The following is a 17,161-nucleotide window of genomic DNA, read 5'->3' on the forward strand; positions in this document are numbered from 1 at the left end:
TGAGTTGTCTTGAGTTCTGTTGTGCTGTGTTGAGTTGTGTGGACTTGAGTTGAGCTGAGCTGAGTTGAGCTGAGTTATGTTGAGTTATGTTGAGTTGTCTTGAGTTCTGTTGAGCTGAGTTGAGTTGGCTGCATTCAAGCACTTGCAGGAGGCAAAATTACATTAAGTCATTTGCTAACAAATATTTGGAACAGAGATTTTTAATATAACAAACAGGTCCCAGCCCATGCAATCTCTGGATTCAACAATGATGACAGGCATTGGAATTAAAAATGTAATAATCATCTTGCAAAGTCTTCTCTGAACAAATACACAGATTTAGGATTAGTCTAGTTTACTAATCTGCTAGGATTAGCAGTTTCCCACCTCTGCCCAACGTGCTCCCAACCCAGCAGCAACCCCAGGGAAGCAGCAGAGGAATGGCTGAGGCAGCTGATTCGCTGCTGTTGGTTATCTCTGGTGTGCTGCTGGAACAGGCAGCTCCACACCCTCGTAGCCATCCGACCCCAGGGTGAGCTGGCTGAGGGAGGGACACCAGGGCAGGGGAAAGAAAACACCAAAATCAAACCCCACAAGCAAACCAGGTGACTGTCTCCCTGCTGGCTCCCTGTGTCAGCTGGAGCCAGTGTCAACTCAGGGGAAAGGGCACGAAAGTGTGGCCAAGGAAAGCAAATGCCAGTGAGGAGGAGGTTGGTTTGCTTGGGAAGCAACTTGGGGTTCCATCATCACAGCCCCACAGATCAACCCTATCTAACAGCACACCTGGGAAGTTCCAGACTGCCCAGGGCAGGTGTGGATGCATTTCCTGTGAGCACAGCCTTGTGTACACCATGCCTTTGAGAGAGTCCCTCCAAAACCTGAGATCCCAAAAAGCCAAGGCAGAGCTCCTGGGAAGCCCCAGTGCCCCTGGGCACAGCACCCAGGACAGCCGGTGACAGTGCACGTGTTATCGAGTCTCCAGCAGGGTCATGAAGCTTTAATTCAAGACTCCTTCTGCAAGATGATTTCCTCTAGGAGCTTTTTGATCTGAGCCCTGAGTGAAATACCTGCTGTGGGGTTTGAGGGCTCCTGACAGAGCTGAGTGAACTGGCTCCATCCCTCTCCTTCCTCAACAACTCCGCTGATCAATCCCTTTGAACCAGCAAATCCTGTGCTCACTCCATTACCAACCAACACACTTCAGGGCCAGCCATCTACATTTCTTTAGAAGAATTAAAACAGGGTTTACAAACTGATTTGAATTAACCCAGTCTGGCTGCAGCTGTATTTCCCTTGACCACCAGGTCACGTCAAAGATCAAGCCTGTCAATGTTAATTGCAGGGCTTGAAAAATCAGAAGGCTGATGAATTCAAGATCAAATGCTTGAAGTTAAGCCATCAACACAGCGCTTTGATGGAATTTTTGGGAGGAAGGAAAAAAAAAAGAAAGGAAAGAGCTTTTTAGTGAATGTTTTGGACAGAAAAATGCCACCAAGAGATAAAGGGAGCACAAAAAAAAAGAAGTGTTTCCTCAAGATGATGCTTCAAATGCTGAATGAAGTGCATTAGCAAGGGGGGAATTATCTTGGAGAGAGAGAATTTGCATATAGAATGGCAGGGGACTGAATGCAGATCTGCTCCCAGGGCAATATTAAAGACTGGACTGTTTCAAACACAAGCTCAGACTCCAAGCAGCAACTTCTCCGAGTTCTCTTCAAAACAGAAGTTGACATGACTTTAAAAGCAGTGTTTGGGTACATACCTTATCCCACATCCTTACATTCCCAGCTTTAATTTGTCCCAATTCTGAGCATTAATAGCTGCCTGGATGCCACACCCATGGCTGGAAGGAGTTGATCTTTAAGGTCCCTTCCAACAAAACCACTCTGGGATTCTGTGGAAGGGGAAAGTGTCACATCTGGATGCTGATACATCCATTTTAAATCAAGGAAATCTAAGCCTATGCCACATCTGTTGGAAGGATCTGTCCTCTGACACAGGAGAACACAGCAATAAAAACTGCATTTCAGCCCAAATTTTATTCCTGGTGTCCAGATGAGGGATGGTTTCTGTTGGGAACACAAAATTAATTAGGTGGCTTTCAGATACAGAGAAGGAATGGGTTTGAAACACCTTAAAAATGGGCAGGAAAACAAAAGATTTGGGGTCACAGATTTCCCAACAAATCCCATATTTAAAGCCACAATAAAGACCTCTTTCCATATAACAAAGAGGTGAACAAACATAGAAAATGCCAGCCTTAAAAGAGAAAATACCTCCAGCATAAGTGATTGCCAAAGCAACGTATTGGAATTTGACAGATTAAACTATTTTAAGGCAAAATCACTCTGTGTTTTCCCCTTCTGCTGGGGAATCGAGTTTCAAAACACCAAAGGTCTATTTAAAACCCTGCTCTGATTTTGTTGTTTATCCCTCAGATATAATCCCAAATCTAACATGGCATCAGGACCTCAGAGAGCGTAATCCCTACACGGATTTAACTGGGTGCTCCAGAGCCCAAAGTAGGTGAATTAAAATTCAGCACAGGCAGCACAGCACAGCCTCAAACTCACAGAATTTACATAAAACCTATTATATACTAAAAGAATTTGGGCTTGTTCAGATGTTTTTTAAACTATGATATAATAAAGATGTTTTTAAGCTGAAGAGAGCTGTCTTTCACAAGTATAAAACAGGAATTTAAACAACACAGAAGCATCAATACCTGACAGTCAATGCAGGTTCAATGCTGTCTCAGGAACACCAATTCCACTAGAAATCTTCCCAAATTCACCCTGCAGTGAAGTATGCCCAAACAAAGCTTTGCTAACTGAAGTAAACTTAAAAACTGGAGATTAAGCTACCAAACCTAAGTTAAAAAATTACTGCTCCTCTACATCTCAAGGTGAAATATTTAAAACAAATGCTGTGAAATTATCAAAATTCCCCTCCAGCAAACAAATGAAGCCCATGCCCAAATCTGAGTCAGCTCCCACAAAGCCAGTGGGATTTCTTAAGCACTGACATACTTAATTTGGCCTATAATAAGGATTTATACAAAGAATATTTTGTTTTCTTCTGAGTAAATTAATAACCAGAACATAAGCCAAAAGCTTCCTTGGTTTTCAGTCTCCAACACAAGTTACCCCTCTTACACGTCATTGAGTGCAGCAGGACCCATGTAATCCAATTCTTCCAACATTTATGTCATTCCCATTGGTTTTTTTTTTTCCTGGAATTGCAGCCCCTAAGTTGCTGAACTAATTGCACATTAAGTCTGTGGAAATCAAAATCCCACCAAGTCCTGGGCAGAGTTTGCCCTGTTCCCACTGCCCATCCATGTTTGTGGAATAAAAGCAAACAATGCAGCATGAAACCCCTGCTCCCAGTCCTTGAACATCTTCATTTTGGCAGGTAGGGACTGGAAAGGGATGTTATTCATTTATTGTTATTATTTTTATTATTATTATTGTTATTATTTACAGACTAAGCTTTACTAGTCAGGCAAAAGCCAACAGAATTATCTCGTCTCCCTTCTAACATCCATGAGAAAACTCCATGAGGAGAGGAAGCTTAAACTGAAGGAGGGAAGGGTCAGATGGGATATTGGGAAGGAATCCTTCCCTGGCAGAATGGGCAGGCCCTGGCACAGGGTGCCCAGAGCAGCTGGGGCTGCCCCTGGATCCCTGGAAGTGTCCAAGGCCAGGGTGGACACTGGGGCTGGGAGCAGCCTGGGATAGTGGGAGGTGTCCCTGCCCGTAGCAGGGAGTGGATTGGGATGGGATTTGAGATTCCCTCTGACCCAGCCCTGGGATTCTGTGAACAGTGCAGGCCCCTGGCAAGCAGAGATGGAGCTGGGAGGACCAAGGAGGAGGGTGGGTTCCCTGAGTGACTGGGATCCCCCAAAGGGGACACTAAACCACAAGATTTTGTTTGTCTCCTCCTGGAAGAGGCTTCTCCTTTGGTAAACCACTCACAAGAAGTGTTCTCATTAAGGCTGGACAAGACCTCTGAGATGACCAAGTCCAACCATGAATCCATCACCACCACAAACCATGTCCCCCAAGTGCCACATCAGGGATGGTGATTCTACCACTGCCCCAGGCAGCCTGTTCCAGTGTCTGACCACTGTTTCAGTGAAGCAACCTTCCCCAATATCCAAGCTAAGTGCTATTTTTGGATCAGACAGACTGATGTCCTCCACTTGGAGCAGGACAGGATATTTCCAGAAGGGATTTCTCTGGTGGTCAGGGCCTCCTCTCAGTGCGTGGGTCTGTGGGAAGCCAGTCTTCCAACCATGCTGGCTTGAAGGACAACGTGGGTGGGAAGGCAGAGATGCTCTTGAACTGGAGTGACACTCCATGCCACACAGAGCTCTGAGATTTCCTCTGGATTATACTCCCACATTACTCCAGTGTTTCTGACTAGTCTATTTTCCTCCAAACAACCTTTTGTCCTAAAACAAACCACTCCAAACACTCCAATAATCAGAACCAGCTCAGAGGGACATTGCACTTTCCTTGACAAATGCAGCATTATAATTGTTGACAAATTCTTTCATTTTCCCTTTTATTTCTTTCTAAATGCAACAAGTTCACACTAATTTCACCTGCTTAGCTGCAAATAATACCCAAAGAACTACAGTTTTCTGCAATACCAACAATATCAGGGGATTCTGGATGCTGGATGCTTTCCTCTCTCAGGCTCCTCTCTTTTGCATGGAAAAAAATCATGGAGTCACAGAATCATTTAGGTTGGAAAAGCCCTCTAAGATCATCGAGTCCAAGAGGAAAAGCATGTTAAGAAGTGAAATAATTCCCTTTAAATCTTCATGATGGTGGTGGTGTCAGCTTTCTAAGTAACAGCATGTTCTAATCCATCCACTGCTCGAATTTCAGAAAACAGGGAATGCCATCAACAACCTTGTTCCTGGGGGGAAAACGAGGACAGGATTCCTTGGAAATGCAAAACTGAAAAGCTCTACTGAAACCCACTTCAGCAGCTCCAAGAAAGGTGTTGACAAACAGCTCTTGGGGTTATCAAAACAGGCTGTCCCAACCCAAAGAGTCTAAAATCACTCTGTAAGGATTTTCCAGAGATTTTCTTTAGAGGATGCTGGTGTGGCACATAATGAATGTCAGTAAATTTGAGAGACACCTACCTTGATCTAGGAGCAGAAAAGGTCACTTAGGGAATTTCCCCTCTCAAAAGCTGTCAATAAAACTCTGACACTAAATCCTACACAGAACAAAGTAAACTCCCCAAAAAGGAGAAATAAAAATCCTTGTGCTAATCCAGGTATTTAATAGCAAAGGCAGGAGCAGCACCAACCAAACCGATCTTAGTTCAGTGGGAAAAAAAAAAAAAAAAAGCCCCCAAAGTGTTTGGAGAGAGGGAGCAGAGTGAAATTAATCCCTCAGCCAGGCTAAGAACAGGATTCAAGCAATTAGTAACTGCACCAGGAAAACAATTTCACACTGAAACCAAACAACCAAGAAACTGGAGCATAATTTAGGAAAACAAATCAGAGAGAGCTGGATTTCAGGGCACAGAAGGCATCAGGAACATGCTGCAGGAGCTGACTGTTCCCCCTGCTGAAGGCTTTCAAGCACTCTGAAGAGATCATTCATGCACATCCTCCCTCTCCCATAACCTGTGACTATCAGGGTGCTTGAAATAAGAGTAAAGACACTGAGTGTTGCTAAAATGCAGGGAATGGCAAATTTGATGGAATCATGGAATGGTCTGGGCTGGGAGGGACCTTAAAGCTCACCTTGTTCCAACCCCCTGCCATGAGCAGGGACACCTTCCTCTACCCCAGGGAGCTCCAAACCCTGTCCAACCTGACCTGAAACACTTCCAGGGATGGGGAATATTGATTCTTCCCAAAAATTTTTCAACCTGCAGGACATGCTCCCAGCTCAGCAGACTGGGAGAAATGATAATCCCATCTGCCTTCCCACCACCCCCTAAGCCACCCTCTCCCCAGCAACGGTGCTGGTTGGATTCCAGCCCTGGTAATCAGAGCTGTATTGTGATGGGCTCTGTTATTTGAGCTGCAAATATTTAATCAAATTTAATAAAATTGGACTACACGATATGGCGGTTTTAAATTACCAACACAAAGCCAGAGCGTTGCCTGGTGCCAAAAATCTGAAAAGCTCACCCGTAATAAAGAACTTTATTTAGGATGGGCTCCAGCCTTCCCTGCCTTTTGTTTACACCAGACTGTTCAGGAGCCTTTCTTCTCCAAGCAACTTAACATTCTTGGCACTGGGAATTCTGCAGGATATTGCTGTGCCAGAGCCTGACGTGCTGTTGTGTTGAAAGGAAAATAAAAGAAAACAATGAAGAAAAAAAAAAAAAAAAAAAGAAAAAAAAAGAAAGAAATTCTCCCCTGGACCTTACAAAAGTGAACTCATTTGTATCCCAGACCAATGCCCAGGAGATTAATGCTGGTGCCCAAAAAGAACAAGCACCAGCGTTCTGGAAAACCAAAATCAGCTGAACATCCTCCTGCTGGAAAACAACAGTGAGCTTGGTGGCTTCCACTCTTTAATAATGTGATTAGCTCCATTTATCATCCTTAATTCCCCCTGTCTGACAGCAGGAGTTCATTCAGCAGGAGCTTTGGTGAGATCCCAGTTTGGGAAGCGGCACAGGGTGAGACGTGCAGATGTTTTCCTTCTCCTGCAGAAATTCCCTTCCAGGACACTGGGAGCAGGAAGGGCGACTGCTGCTCAAAGCCAATCTGACAAGGTGCCCTGAGGTGATGAGACAGGCAGGTTTGGGAGCATGTCAAAGCCCATTTTTCCTGTGGGAATGCTAACAGAGTAGGAACGGATCACAAGGCATAGGAAAGAGCTAAAAATCTCTTGGAATCAGGCTGCCCACAGGCCCTAAGGAAGAGGCTTGGTGCCAAGGGAGACACCCCTGCATGGAAACACTGTGATTCCCCAGGACAGCCTGGAAGCTCTTCCATTAGCCAGGAGCAGAGAGGAGAGGATGCCCTGTCTTTCAGCAAATCCAGTTTTCTAAGTTTGGCTTTTGGAGTCCTCCAGGAAGGACACAGTCAAAAGTCCCATCCCCAAAGCCACAGGGGCACCATTCCCAGGGAAAATTTTTGACTGGGTTCCTGTGCAGCTGAAGTGTTTGTTACTTGTCAAACAACCAAGCCAAGGGGGAACAGAGACAACTGTGCAGATGTGTGCAGATGGGAATCCATCCAGCAGGGCAGGTGCTATGGCTCCTAGTGAGAAATTCCCCAAAGGGAAAATTTCATCACTGAAAGGCTGGTCAGGCATCGGAACAGGCTGTCCAGGGCAGTGGAGGAGTCACCACTGCTGGAAGTGTTCAAAAAACTTGTGGATGTGGCACTTGGGGCCATGGGTTAGAGGAGGCCTTGGCAGTGCTGGTTGAAGGTTGGATGATCTTAGAGGGCTTTCCCAACCTTAATGATTGTGTGATCTTTCCAGAGCAGCTTTTTTTGCTGTCCTGAAGCGATTGCCAGCACGGCCAGTGGCAGAACTGCTCCCCGAGCGAGGCTGAGCTCTCAGAGCTGAGCTGTTCCCCGAAGGCAGCAGCCCCGAGCTGGCCGGATTGGAAGCCCAGGCTGTGCTGGCTCAGGGATGCAATACTGAGGAGCACAGCCAAGCCAAACAACCTGGTTTACATAATACAGGCTTGAGGAATAACTGACCTGCTCAGCCACCATGCAGGGAGAAGCCAGACTGAGAGAGAACTGTCTAGGTGTGAACCAACCCCTCGCAGGAAGCCCCGGCGCTTGCTCCGGCACAAATCCCCTTATTTACCTCTTACTTAACTAAGTACAAGCTCATACATAAAGTGCAAATCCCCCCAAGAAATTAACTTTTTCTCAGTACTCTTCTTACTCAGCAAAGCATAGCTGAGCTGGATCTCTGTGAGCTTTGGGTTTGGGTTTTTGGAGAACACGTCCCAAACTTTGACCTGCGGCTCTGCCGTCTCCGTGCTCCTTGCGCAGCCCAGAGCAGCCCCAGGCTCCCTGGAACACCGGGAGCACCGGCACAGGTGAAGGGGAAGCATGTGGAGAGGGAGCTTGGGAAACAAATCAGGCCTGGAATCCAGCTTTTTGGCAACATCCCTTCTTTTTCAGGACAATCAGGGCAGAGTGTGATGGCGAGGGAAGGGCAGCCCCACCTGTTTTTCTGAGTGGGAAGTCGTCTTTGGAATCGTACATCCCCAGGACCGGGTGGTTGTAGGTGCCGGAGACGCCGCTTTGGGGTGGGGAGCTCTGGTCCAGAGAGCTGTGCTGAGTCTTCCTGCACAGAAGGAAAGAAGGAGAAGGGACAAGCTTTACACTGGTGACATGCAGAGGGGACAAGTGCAGCGCCTGCCACCTCAGGGAACGGGGAACAGGGCAAAGGGAACAAAGGCTCTGGCTTTCTCCCTGGGCACTCCTACACAAAACCCCCTAAAATCCAATATACAGGAAGGTAACCAACTTAGTTTTCAGTGTAAGACTCCATGTTGGCTCAGCTGATGCAGGTATTTAACCACGAGTATAAATCCTAAGACTTAACCGGGGCTGGGTTTTGCTAAATCATGTTCCTGAATCTCAGCACAGGTGAGACCTCAACTTCAGCACGAGTGAACCTTTCCCTCCCCAAAACAAACCCCAGGCTCAGCAGACAGAGCCCAGGGTTGAAGCACTGAACCTGGCCAGCAGCAGCCATGCCACACAGGTGGCCCCCTGCTTTTCCTCCTGCCTGTCCTCCCATTCCAAAGAGCTCAGCAGAGACAGGGCCAAAGCACTCAGCACCTTTCCAGCTCAAGTTCCACCAGATGATAATTTATGGCTTTGTTTGAGCAGGCTGCTGGAAGTAAATTACAGTCTGTTTGCTGAGGATATTAAATAATGAATGAGTTTTCTCAGCCTCCTACCAGTTTGTTGGCTGCATCTTTCCTGCTTAATGACTTGTGCCCAGCTTTGCTGTTTCTCAGGAGCTCCACCAGCCTGGAGAAGGCTCCAGTCAGCAGAGCAGCTCCATCAACAGAATGACTGATATAGCCATGCAGGTGACACTCACTGGGCTCTCACAACTTCACTTTCAATAAATAGAATTTAAACCAAATTTTTCTTCTAAACACTAAAGGATTCGGGACAATGGAAATCAAGCATTTAAAAAAAAAATTAAAAAAAAGTGAATATTTGAAATTTTATACTGCCTAAAAACCATGCTGAAAGCACTTTCCTACAAAAGGTTCTTAAAGGAACCAAAAGGAGCCATTCCCAGCTGAAAATTGCACAAATTCATGCTGTTTTTTGAGCAGTACCAATCCCTTGAGTGCAAGCTCAGCTCAGAAGCTGCCTGTTTGCTGAGATCCAGAGCATCAATTCCACTGCAAGTTAAAGCCTTCAAAATATAAGGGGCTAATGAAATACCATGAAAACACAATGAAACTTCTAGGTAATTACAAAAAAAACCCCAAAAACAAAACTCTTCAAATTTTTTTTGAAAATCAACATTTTCTATTCCCACAGACAACCTAGGGGCAGGGGGTGGAAAGGGGTGGGTTTTAGGGTCCCTTCAACCTAAACCATTCTGGGATTCTATGGAAGTATGAATGACTGTGGTTTCCCAATCCTCCCTCTTCATTATCCAAATTTCTCTGTACATAAAGAAAAATGATATTTGGGGCTCTTGCAGGGCTGTGTTTCCCACACCCACATCCCCACCCCTGAGTGCCTCCACACACACTTCAGTCTTCACCTGCAATCAAAACAGAGCCAAACTGAAAAATATTTGAGTCCCTCCTGGGAAGAGACATGGCTTTTCTTGCCAGGATCCACTCACTCCATGGGAAGGCAGCACGCAGAGATGTTTCACTCCCAGGAGTCCTGGATGCTGTGATCCAAGAGCCCTGAGCCCCATCAAGTGACACAATGACATTTTTGGCTCTATATGAGCAACAGACTTTTTTTTTTCCCCTCCTTTTTCTTTTTCTTATATCATGACCTAAGCAGCACAATCGAGTACATTGAAGCTATTTTCATCCCTTTGTCAGGAAATGTGCAGGAATTCAAAGGGCCTGTTTAGATATGCTCCAGGGCTGCTGAATGACAGATATTGAGCTCTGCAAACAGGAATACATTCCCTGGCTCCAGGACTGGGGTCTGACGCTGCTTCCAGCAGCATGCACTGGTCTGCATGCCCCTTTAGGAATGTCAGAGCTCTGGGAAGAGGAAATTGGACACTGCATGCAGCTTGCAGGCATTCCTGAAAGCACATCTCCTCTTCAAGGCATCCCCTATTCCCTGAGCTCCTTCAAACACCAGGCAGAAAGGTGGGAGTGATGATCTTGGAGGTCTTTTCCAACCTTAATGATTCCATGATTTTGATTTCAATCATGTTCAGCATATATTTTCAGACATACACAGGTACCTGTGTTGGAAAGTTTTGTGTTCACACCTGTGGATGTTGGGATCATTCAATGTATAATGTATAATGTGGAATTTAAAGAAAAATTGTACCTCTCTACCTCACCATCACACAAAACTCCCTTCCATGGCTGCTTCCCAAGCACTGCTGACATCTTCCCAGGGGAATCACAGAGAGCAGAAATTCTTGGGTGGTGGGCTGCACAGTGGGTTCAGAATCCAGGGGAGGGACAGTCTGACAATGCAGCCCCCAAGAACCTCCTCTGCTCTTGCCTATCATAAAATCCCAGAGTGGTCTGGGCTGGAAGGTGTCGCCCTGAAAGCTCAGCTTCTGAGCTTGCTGCCATGGTTTTCTAAGGACTTTCCCAGGACAGTAACTGTAAACATAGATATGTGTGTATTCTTTCTGTTACACGTCTTGTGATGGGCACCTCTCATGGCCAGTGCAGTGAGAAAGTGTTATCCTGACCATCCAATCCCTGGCCGTGGTCACAAGCCTATAAATCCTGGGAGGAAAAATAAACTCTGCTCTTTCTTCACCACACCTTGACCTGTGTCCATGTGATCTATTGATCTTCAGCAGTAACAGGAAGGGACATTAAAGACCATCTTGTTCACCACCCCCTTCACCATCCCAGGTTGCTCCAAGCCTTGTCCAACCTGGCCTTAAACACAGGGATGGGACATCATCCTACAAGTCTTTTCCAGCTCTAATACCTCTGTGGTTCTGTGCCAGCAGAACATTTTTCCTGTCACATCCACTGACGTCAGTCATGCTCAGTACCCTTAGGAGACTTTTTCTTTTTCCAAGCAACGCCTTCCTTTTTTATTTTTTTTTAAAAAAAGGAATTCACAAACCTTAATAAGACCAAGGGAAGTGCTTAAAAGCAGGCGTGTTGCTTCGAGAGGCTCTCCCAGCATCTGTTAGCACTTAATTGCCTCGCCTGCTCACAGTGGGAGCGTGGAGTGGATCTCCTGCAAGCTCCCCTCGTGTGTGCTCAACCCAACCACCACCCAACTGCATCACAGCACAGCTATGTGGGGGCAGGAATGTCTCCAGAGCTCAGCTGGTAACCTATGAGATGCCACACAAATAAATACTAATATGTCAAGAATTTAAAGGTTGATTCTCCTTTTGACAAAAAAAAAAAAAAAAAAGGAAAAATATTTTTTATTTTAAAAAGGATGGAAAGGAAAAAAATCCTCAACTTCTGCCTTAACAAGTGAAAGGTGCATTTAAAAATTCCTGTGCTGCTGCCATTTGCCTTCCTCAAGGGCTCAGCAGGACAATTCAGCACTGAGAAAGAGCTGTGAGGCCCCAAGGCTTTGTCCATCTTGGGTTCGAATCCAGGACACCAATCCTCATCCCACCACTAAACAGATGGAAAATGAGGGGATGGCACAATCTGAAATCCTTGTGCAATGGTTTTTGTGTTGTCTCTGCCTCTTGGCACCCCTGGAGCATCACATGGAAGGGATGTTTGGATGAATAAGTGCCACAACAAACCCAAACCACACACCAGTGCTCAGGAAGTTCTCAGCATCAGCTGAGGGAACATCCTGAAACCCCTGCAGCTAAAACCCTGCAGCAGCCCTGGCCTTGCATCACAGAGAATCCCAGGATGGTCTGGGTAGGAAGGGACCTTAAAGCCCACCCAGTGCCACCCCTGCCATGGCAGGGACACCTCCCACTGTCCCAGGCTGCTCCAGCCCCATCCAGCCTGGCCTGGGACACTTCCAGGGATCCAGGGGCAGCCACAGCTGCTCTGGGCACCTGAATTCTAACTGACCTTGTACAACTCCTGCATTAACTGTTATTTTAACCAACTTTTAAAGAAATGGAGGATCAGGATCTTCAACCACCTTTAATGAAATCCCCAAGTCTCAGATTAGATTTTCAGAGATGTATTAAAGCTGCTCAATCTCACTTTGCCTCCAATAACATCTGACTTCTTCTGCCAATTCCACTTCAGTATTTCTGTCCTGGCTCATAGCTGGGATAGCTTTCAAATTTCATTGCAGCTCAGTTTCTGGAATCTGGAAACATCTCCTGGCTATGACCTCATCCTCCCTGTACACACGTTCATTACTTAAGACTTAAAACACTGTCAGTGCCTCAGCTTGAACACAAATTTCATGGTGAAATTAAATGACCTTTGTAACTCAAAATTTCATGAATTTTAAGGTCACTAAAGCAAACATCCAAAGCACTTTGGTTTTTCATTTAATATAGACAGTGACAAAGCCACTGCAGTGGAACCTTTCAAGTCACATCAAATTTTCTGATTGTCTTTAGTACAAGTTAATTTCTGTAATTGAAACTGGAGACCAACAGTTGAATACTTCCAGTTGAAAATGGAGATGTTGGGGCAGTTGTGATTAAAAGTGAAAACTGGACCCACTGGATGCTTCCAGTAAGAGCCAAGTAAACAAAACTTCCAACTTTGAGAGATTAAGAAGAACAGTAAAGTGTTTAAAAGCTTTAAAATGCAAAGCTTAACTATCCTGAGCTGCAGGAATTCACTGAATCATAGAATATCCTGAGTTGGAAGGGACCCACAAGGATCATCAAATTCCAGCTCCTGAACATAAAAAATTATTCCTCATTTGACTAAAGTTCAAGTTTTATAACACCAAGCAGGATCAAATCCTGGGTGAAAAGCTGGAGGACTTATAAAGGCTGATCTCTGGCTGTAGAACTTGTGAGTTTGGATAATTGTGGATTACAGATGACACAAAGACCTCTCTCTACACACAGATCACTGTGACCATCAAAGCAGACACAGAAACCACTCACACTGGAACCCTCTGGAAAATGCATTTTGGGAATGCACAGTGTTCCTGTCACTGCTCTGGCTTATCCCACAAGCACATCAGGTCTATTCCCTCAGGGAATTGGGGACAAAGGCAGCACTGGCTGAACCCTGCAGCAAGCCCAGCACCACTTACCCGTACCAGAAGCGAGGGTCGCTGGATATGCAGTGGTTGAGATTCCGGTGGGCCAGAGCCTTCTTCTTGTTTAACACAAATTCCTGCAACTTCATCTTCACTTCTGTGCTTGCCACTGCACCTGCAATAAAAATTTTAAAAAAAAACAAAAAAAACCCCATTAAAAATGGTTATTAAATCAATTCACATACTAGAAGGAATTTTAAATTTCTAAAATAGATCCCAAATCAAATCTTTCATTTCCAGTCCAAAAAAAAGAACTTTGCTTTCAAAGAGAGAACAAAGTGCCTCCAGTAAGGAGCTCTCCCTTTTTATCCCTTTAGCTTGGCATAGATTCACAAGTTATGTTTGAGAACACAGATGAAATTTGGTTTATTTCTCCAGAAGAGGATGTTACACTTGCATAGAAGCACACTCAGAATAAAGCACTTGTCTGGGTATCCCAGCTCTCTTTGAACCGAAGTTATTTAAGAAAAGGAGTCTTGTGTACCCTCAAGTTGTTAAATGTCACATCTAAAAGCAGAAGTGGAATGAGCCCAGTGGCTCATGTGTAGGTTTTGTCTTGAAAACTCCTGTAAACAGGGACCTCTTTGTTCCCAAGTCTCTGTACACACCACAACCAACGTAACATTTCGCTTCATTTACAAGAGCACAGATCTCTTGCTTCAAACAGAAAACCTAACATTAAAAAAAAATAAATAAATTTTTAAAAAGAGAGTCAGTCATTCTGCAGAGCTAAAATGTCAACTGTGTAATCCCTAATGATGATTCCCTGCACAATGGAGAGCAGGCTGTTCCCCTGCCATGATGGATGCCAGTGATCATCGGGTTGACAGCCCAGACTCCCAGGCAGGGCTCCTGATGGAGCAATGCATCCCAGCTTTGGCAAGGGGACACGTGGAAAATGATGGTTCATCCACACCGTGGCGTAAGGCAGGAGCTCCAACGGAAAATATCTGGGCTGGGAGGAAAGGAAAAGGCCAGGGAAGCTGCAGCTCCACTGGGAACAAGAACTAAAAGATGACCCCACCGTGTTCTCATGTCCTATGCCCTGCTCAATGATGAGGTGACATTTGATGTGTTTCAAGAACAGTTTCTGGGCCCTCCCCAGGAGCAGGGAGCTGCAGCATTCCCACAGGGCATTGCCTGGAGGTGTAAAATGGTTCAAACTCTGGAGTGAGAAAATCCCCTTTTTTTTGGAGCCCTGCATTTCTCACAGGTTTATTGGAAAGGTCAAGCAAAGAGCTGGAGATGAATTCCTGAGGTGAGGTGAGGTGACAAATCCATGCTTGAAAGCATTTTCCCTCCAAAATGTGTCATCCTTAATCCATGAGCATCCTTAGAACACTCAAACCTGGCTGTGTTCTGCACTTTGGCATAAATCTGTTCCTTAGAAGACTTGCAGTTCAATATTTTTGAGTGTAAGGTTTACCTCCTTTACTGGAAGCTGAAAGATATCACAGAACCTCAGTGAGCTTTGGATTGGGAGGGACCCTAAAGATCATCTAATTCTAACCCTGCCATGGGCAGGGACACCTTCCACTATCCCATGTTGCTCCAAACCCCAGTGTCCAACCTGGCCTTGGACACTTCCAGGGATCCAGGGGCAGCCCCAGCTGCTCTGGGCACCCTGTGCCAGGGCCTGCCCACCCTGCCAGGGAACAATTCCTGTCCAATATCCCATCCAGCCCTGTCCTCTGGCACTGGGAGCCATTCCCTGTGTCCTGTCCCTCCATCCCTTGTCCTCAGTCCCTCTCCAGCTCTCCTGGAGCCCCTTTAGGCCCCAGAAGGGGCTCTGAGCTCTCCTTGGAGCCTTCTCTTCTCCAGGTGAGCACCCCCAGCTCTCCCAGCCTGGCTCCAGAGCAGAGGTGTTAACAAGAAAGGAGAACAAGCTCCACCTCTCACACTGTCTTCATATTTCAGATCAGGACAATTTTAGCTTCTCTTTGCCAAATTTTGCGATGTGAGAAAAATAACTTAAGTATCTTTAAGAACTGAGGTGTGATAATGATTCTACACCACAGCACTTCTTAAATAAAAAGTAATTTAAAAATAAAACTGTAGCCATGGGAACAGGATCTTCAACTTAACATCCCCAAATTCTGAGTTTTCTTCCTCTACACCTCTGTGTTTGACCCAAAAGATGCTTTGCTCCCATTTTCCAGAGATTTAGGAGCTTTAATTTCTTTTCAGATTACTTTAACAAGTATGGCCAGGTTATCAGTTCTGAGGAGAGGTCCAGCAAAACATGGATCAAACATCAACAGCTGATGGGAGCAGCAGGAGGAAGGAGAAATGCTTAGGGATTCTGAACCTCTGGTCTTTCTAGCACTTAACGTCTTCCAGACATTTTTTTCCTACTGAAAAACCTCCTGGAGCTTTATCTTATTCCCAGTTCCCAGCCAGCATCCCATCTTCCAGCCACCACTTTTCCCATGGTGAAACCAGACCTGAGGAGTTGATGGCACAACTTGGAGAGGTATTTTGAGGTATTTCACCCCCATTCACTTACAGAAAAAGCGTGAACAAGCAGCCCCGAGTGTCTCTGATAGGGGACATTGTGAGGCCACAATGATCTCCTCAAGTGCATAATGACACACACTGGGGAAGGCATCCACAAGCTGTAACCTCCTGAAAAAAATCCCCTCATGAATGGAAATGCTTCAAAAAGGGGGGAGCTGAGAACTCAGCTATGTCTTAAAAATCTGAGTGAAATTCAGAAACAGAAAAGGAGTGCAGCGTGCATCTGGTGTATTTTATGGGCTTAATATTCTGCCTCCATTAGGAATGCTGCCAAAAATACTTCAAAAAATGTTAAATCAAGGGAAGAGAGGATACGCTTCCTTTTGAAAAACGCTAAAATGGCATTTAGTGAGACAGAAATGAAGATAAAGCAGAGAATTGCATTTCTCTCTTCCCCTCAATTCCAACAAGCTCCCCGTGCCCTCGAGGAGGTTCCTCCAGCTTTCTGAGGCTCCTTCATGGCTCCCATCAGCCTGTCACTACCCAAAGGACTGCTGCTTTGGCCACTTACTCTCTTTCCCTTTCTCTTTGTTTTTCAGCTGCTGCAGTTTCTGCTCTCGGTGCTGCTTCTCCAGCTCCTGCTCCTGTCGGTGCTGCTCCAACTTCCTCTGGTGCTCCAACAGCTCCTGCTGATGCTTCATGGCCAGCATCTCCTGCTGCTGCTGTGGAGAAGGGAACAGGGAAAAGGAGCAAATTAACACCACCACCTTGCCAGAGCCAAAGCAGAGGCTGCAGACAGGTGACAACGACAATGCTTCATTCATGGAAAGAAGGACAAGCACGGGCCTCCTTTTATCTCCATCACCTGATTTTAAATGAAACCCCACTAGGGCACCCTCGATATTATTTGTTGCACAGAGAAATTGTGGCTGCCCCATCGTTAGAAGTGTTCCAGGCCAGGCCTGGAGCAACCTGGGATAGTGGAACGAGATAAAATTTAAGGTCCCATCTAACTCAAACCATGCAGAGATTCCATGATTAACTATAAAAAGAATTGTGGCAACAGATAAAAAAAATAATTCCCCCAACATTTTCTTCAGAAAGGATTTTCCCTGGCCCTCTCAACTCACCCATAATCATGGGAACAATCAGGAGGCATGATGTCTAATCCAGGTAATTGTCTGCAAACCTTCCATCAGATGGGACAGTCAAGACTGGAAGCACAAAAGCCTCCTTGCCCCAGTGCAAGTTCCCCCTGGGCTCCCCAGATCCCAGCAGCTGGGAGGTGTCAGTGTCCCCACCAACCTCCTGGGAAATTTGGGGTGCATCCCCCAGCCCAGAGCACCCTGT

General features: G+C 45.8%; 1 protein-coding gene across 7 annotated transcripts in view; it reads right to left on the reverse strand.

Moving 5' to 3' along the window:
- HDAC4 (histone deacetylase 4) overlaps positions 1–17,161 on the reverse strand; it is a 175,288-nt gene that overhangs the window by 52,706 nt on the left and 105,421 nt on the right. For 5 of the 7 annotated variants that reach the window (XM_033516226.1, XM_033516227.1, XM_019007419.2 and 2 more), the window contains 3 exons: positions 16,383–16,533; positions 13,349–13,469; positions 8,158–8,279 (listed from right to left, as the gene is read on the reverse strand). In XM_033516226.1, coding sequence (XP_033372117.1) covers positions 8,158–8,279; positions 13,349–13,469; positions 16,383–16,533 — 394 coding nt within the window. The remainder of the gene's footprint in view (positions 1–8,157; positions 8,280–13,348; positions 13,470–16,382; positions 16,534–17,161) is intronic. The other 2 variants (XM_033516228.1, XM_033516225.1) reach the window with 1 other exon arrangement.

This window comes from Parus major, chromosome 7 (assembly GCF_001522545.3).
Source record: "Parus major isolate Abel chromosome 7, Parus_major1.1, whole genome shotgun sequence".
Taxonomy (NCBI): Eukaryota; Metazoa; Chordata; class Aves; order Passeriformes; family Paridae; genus Parus; species Parus major.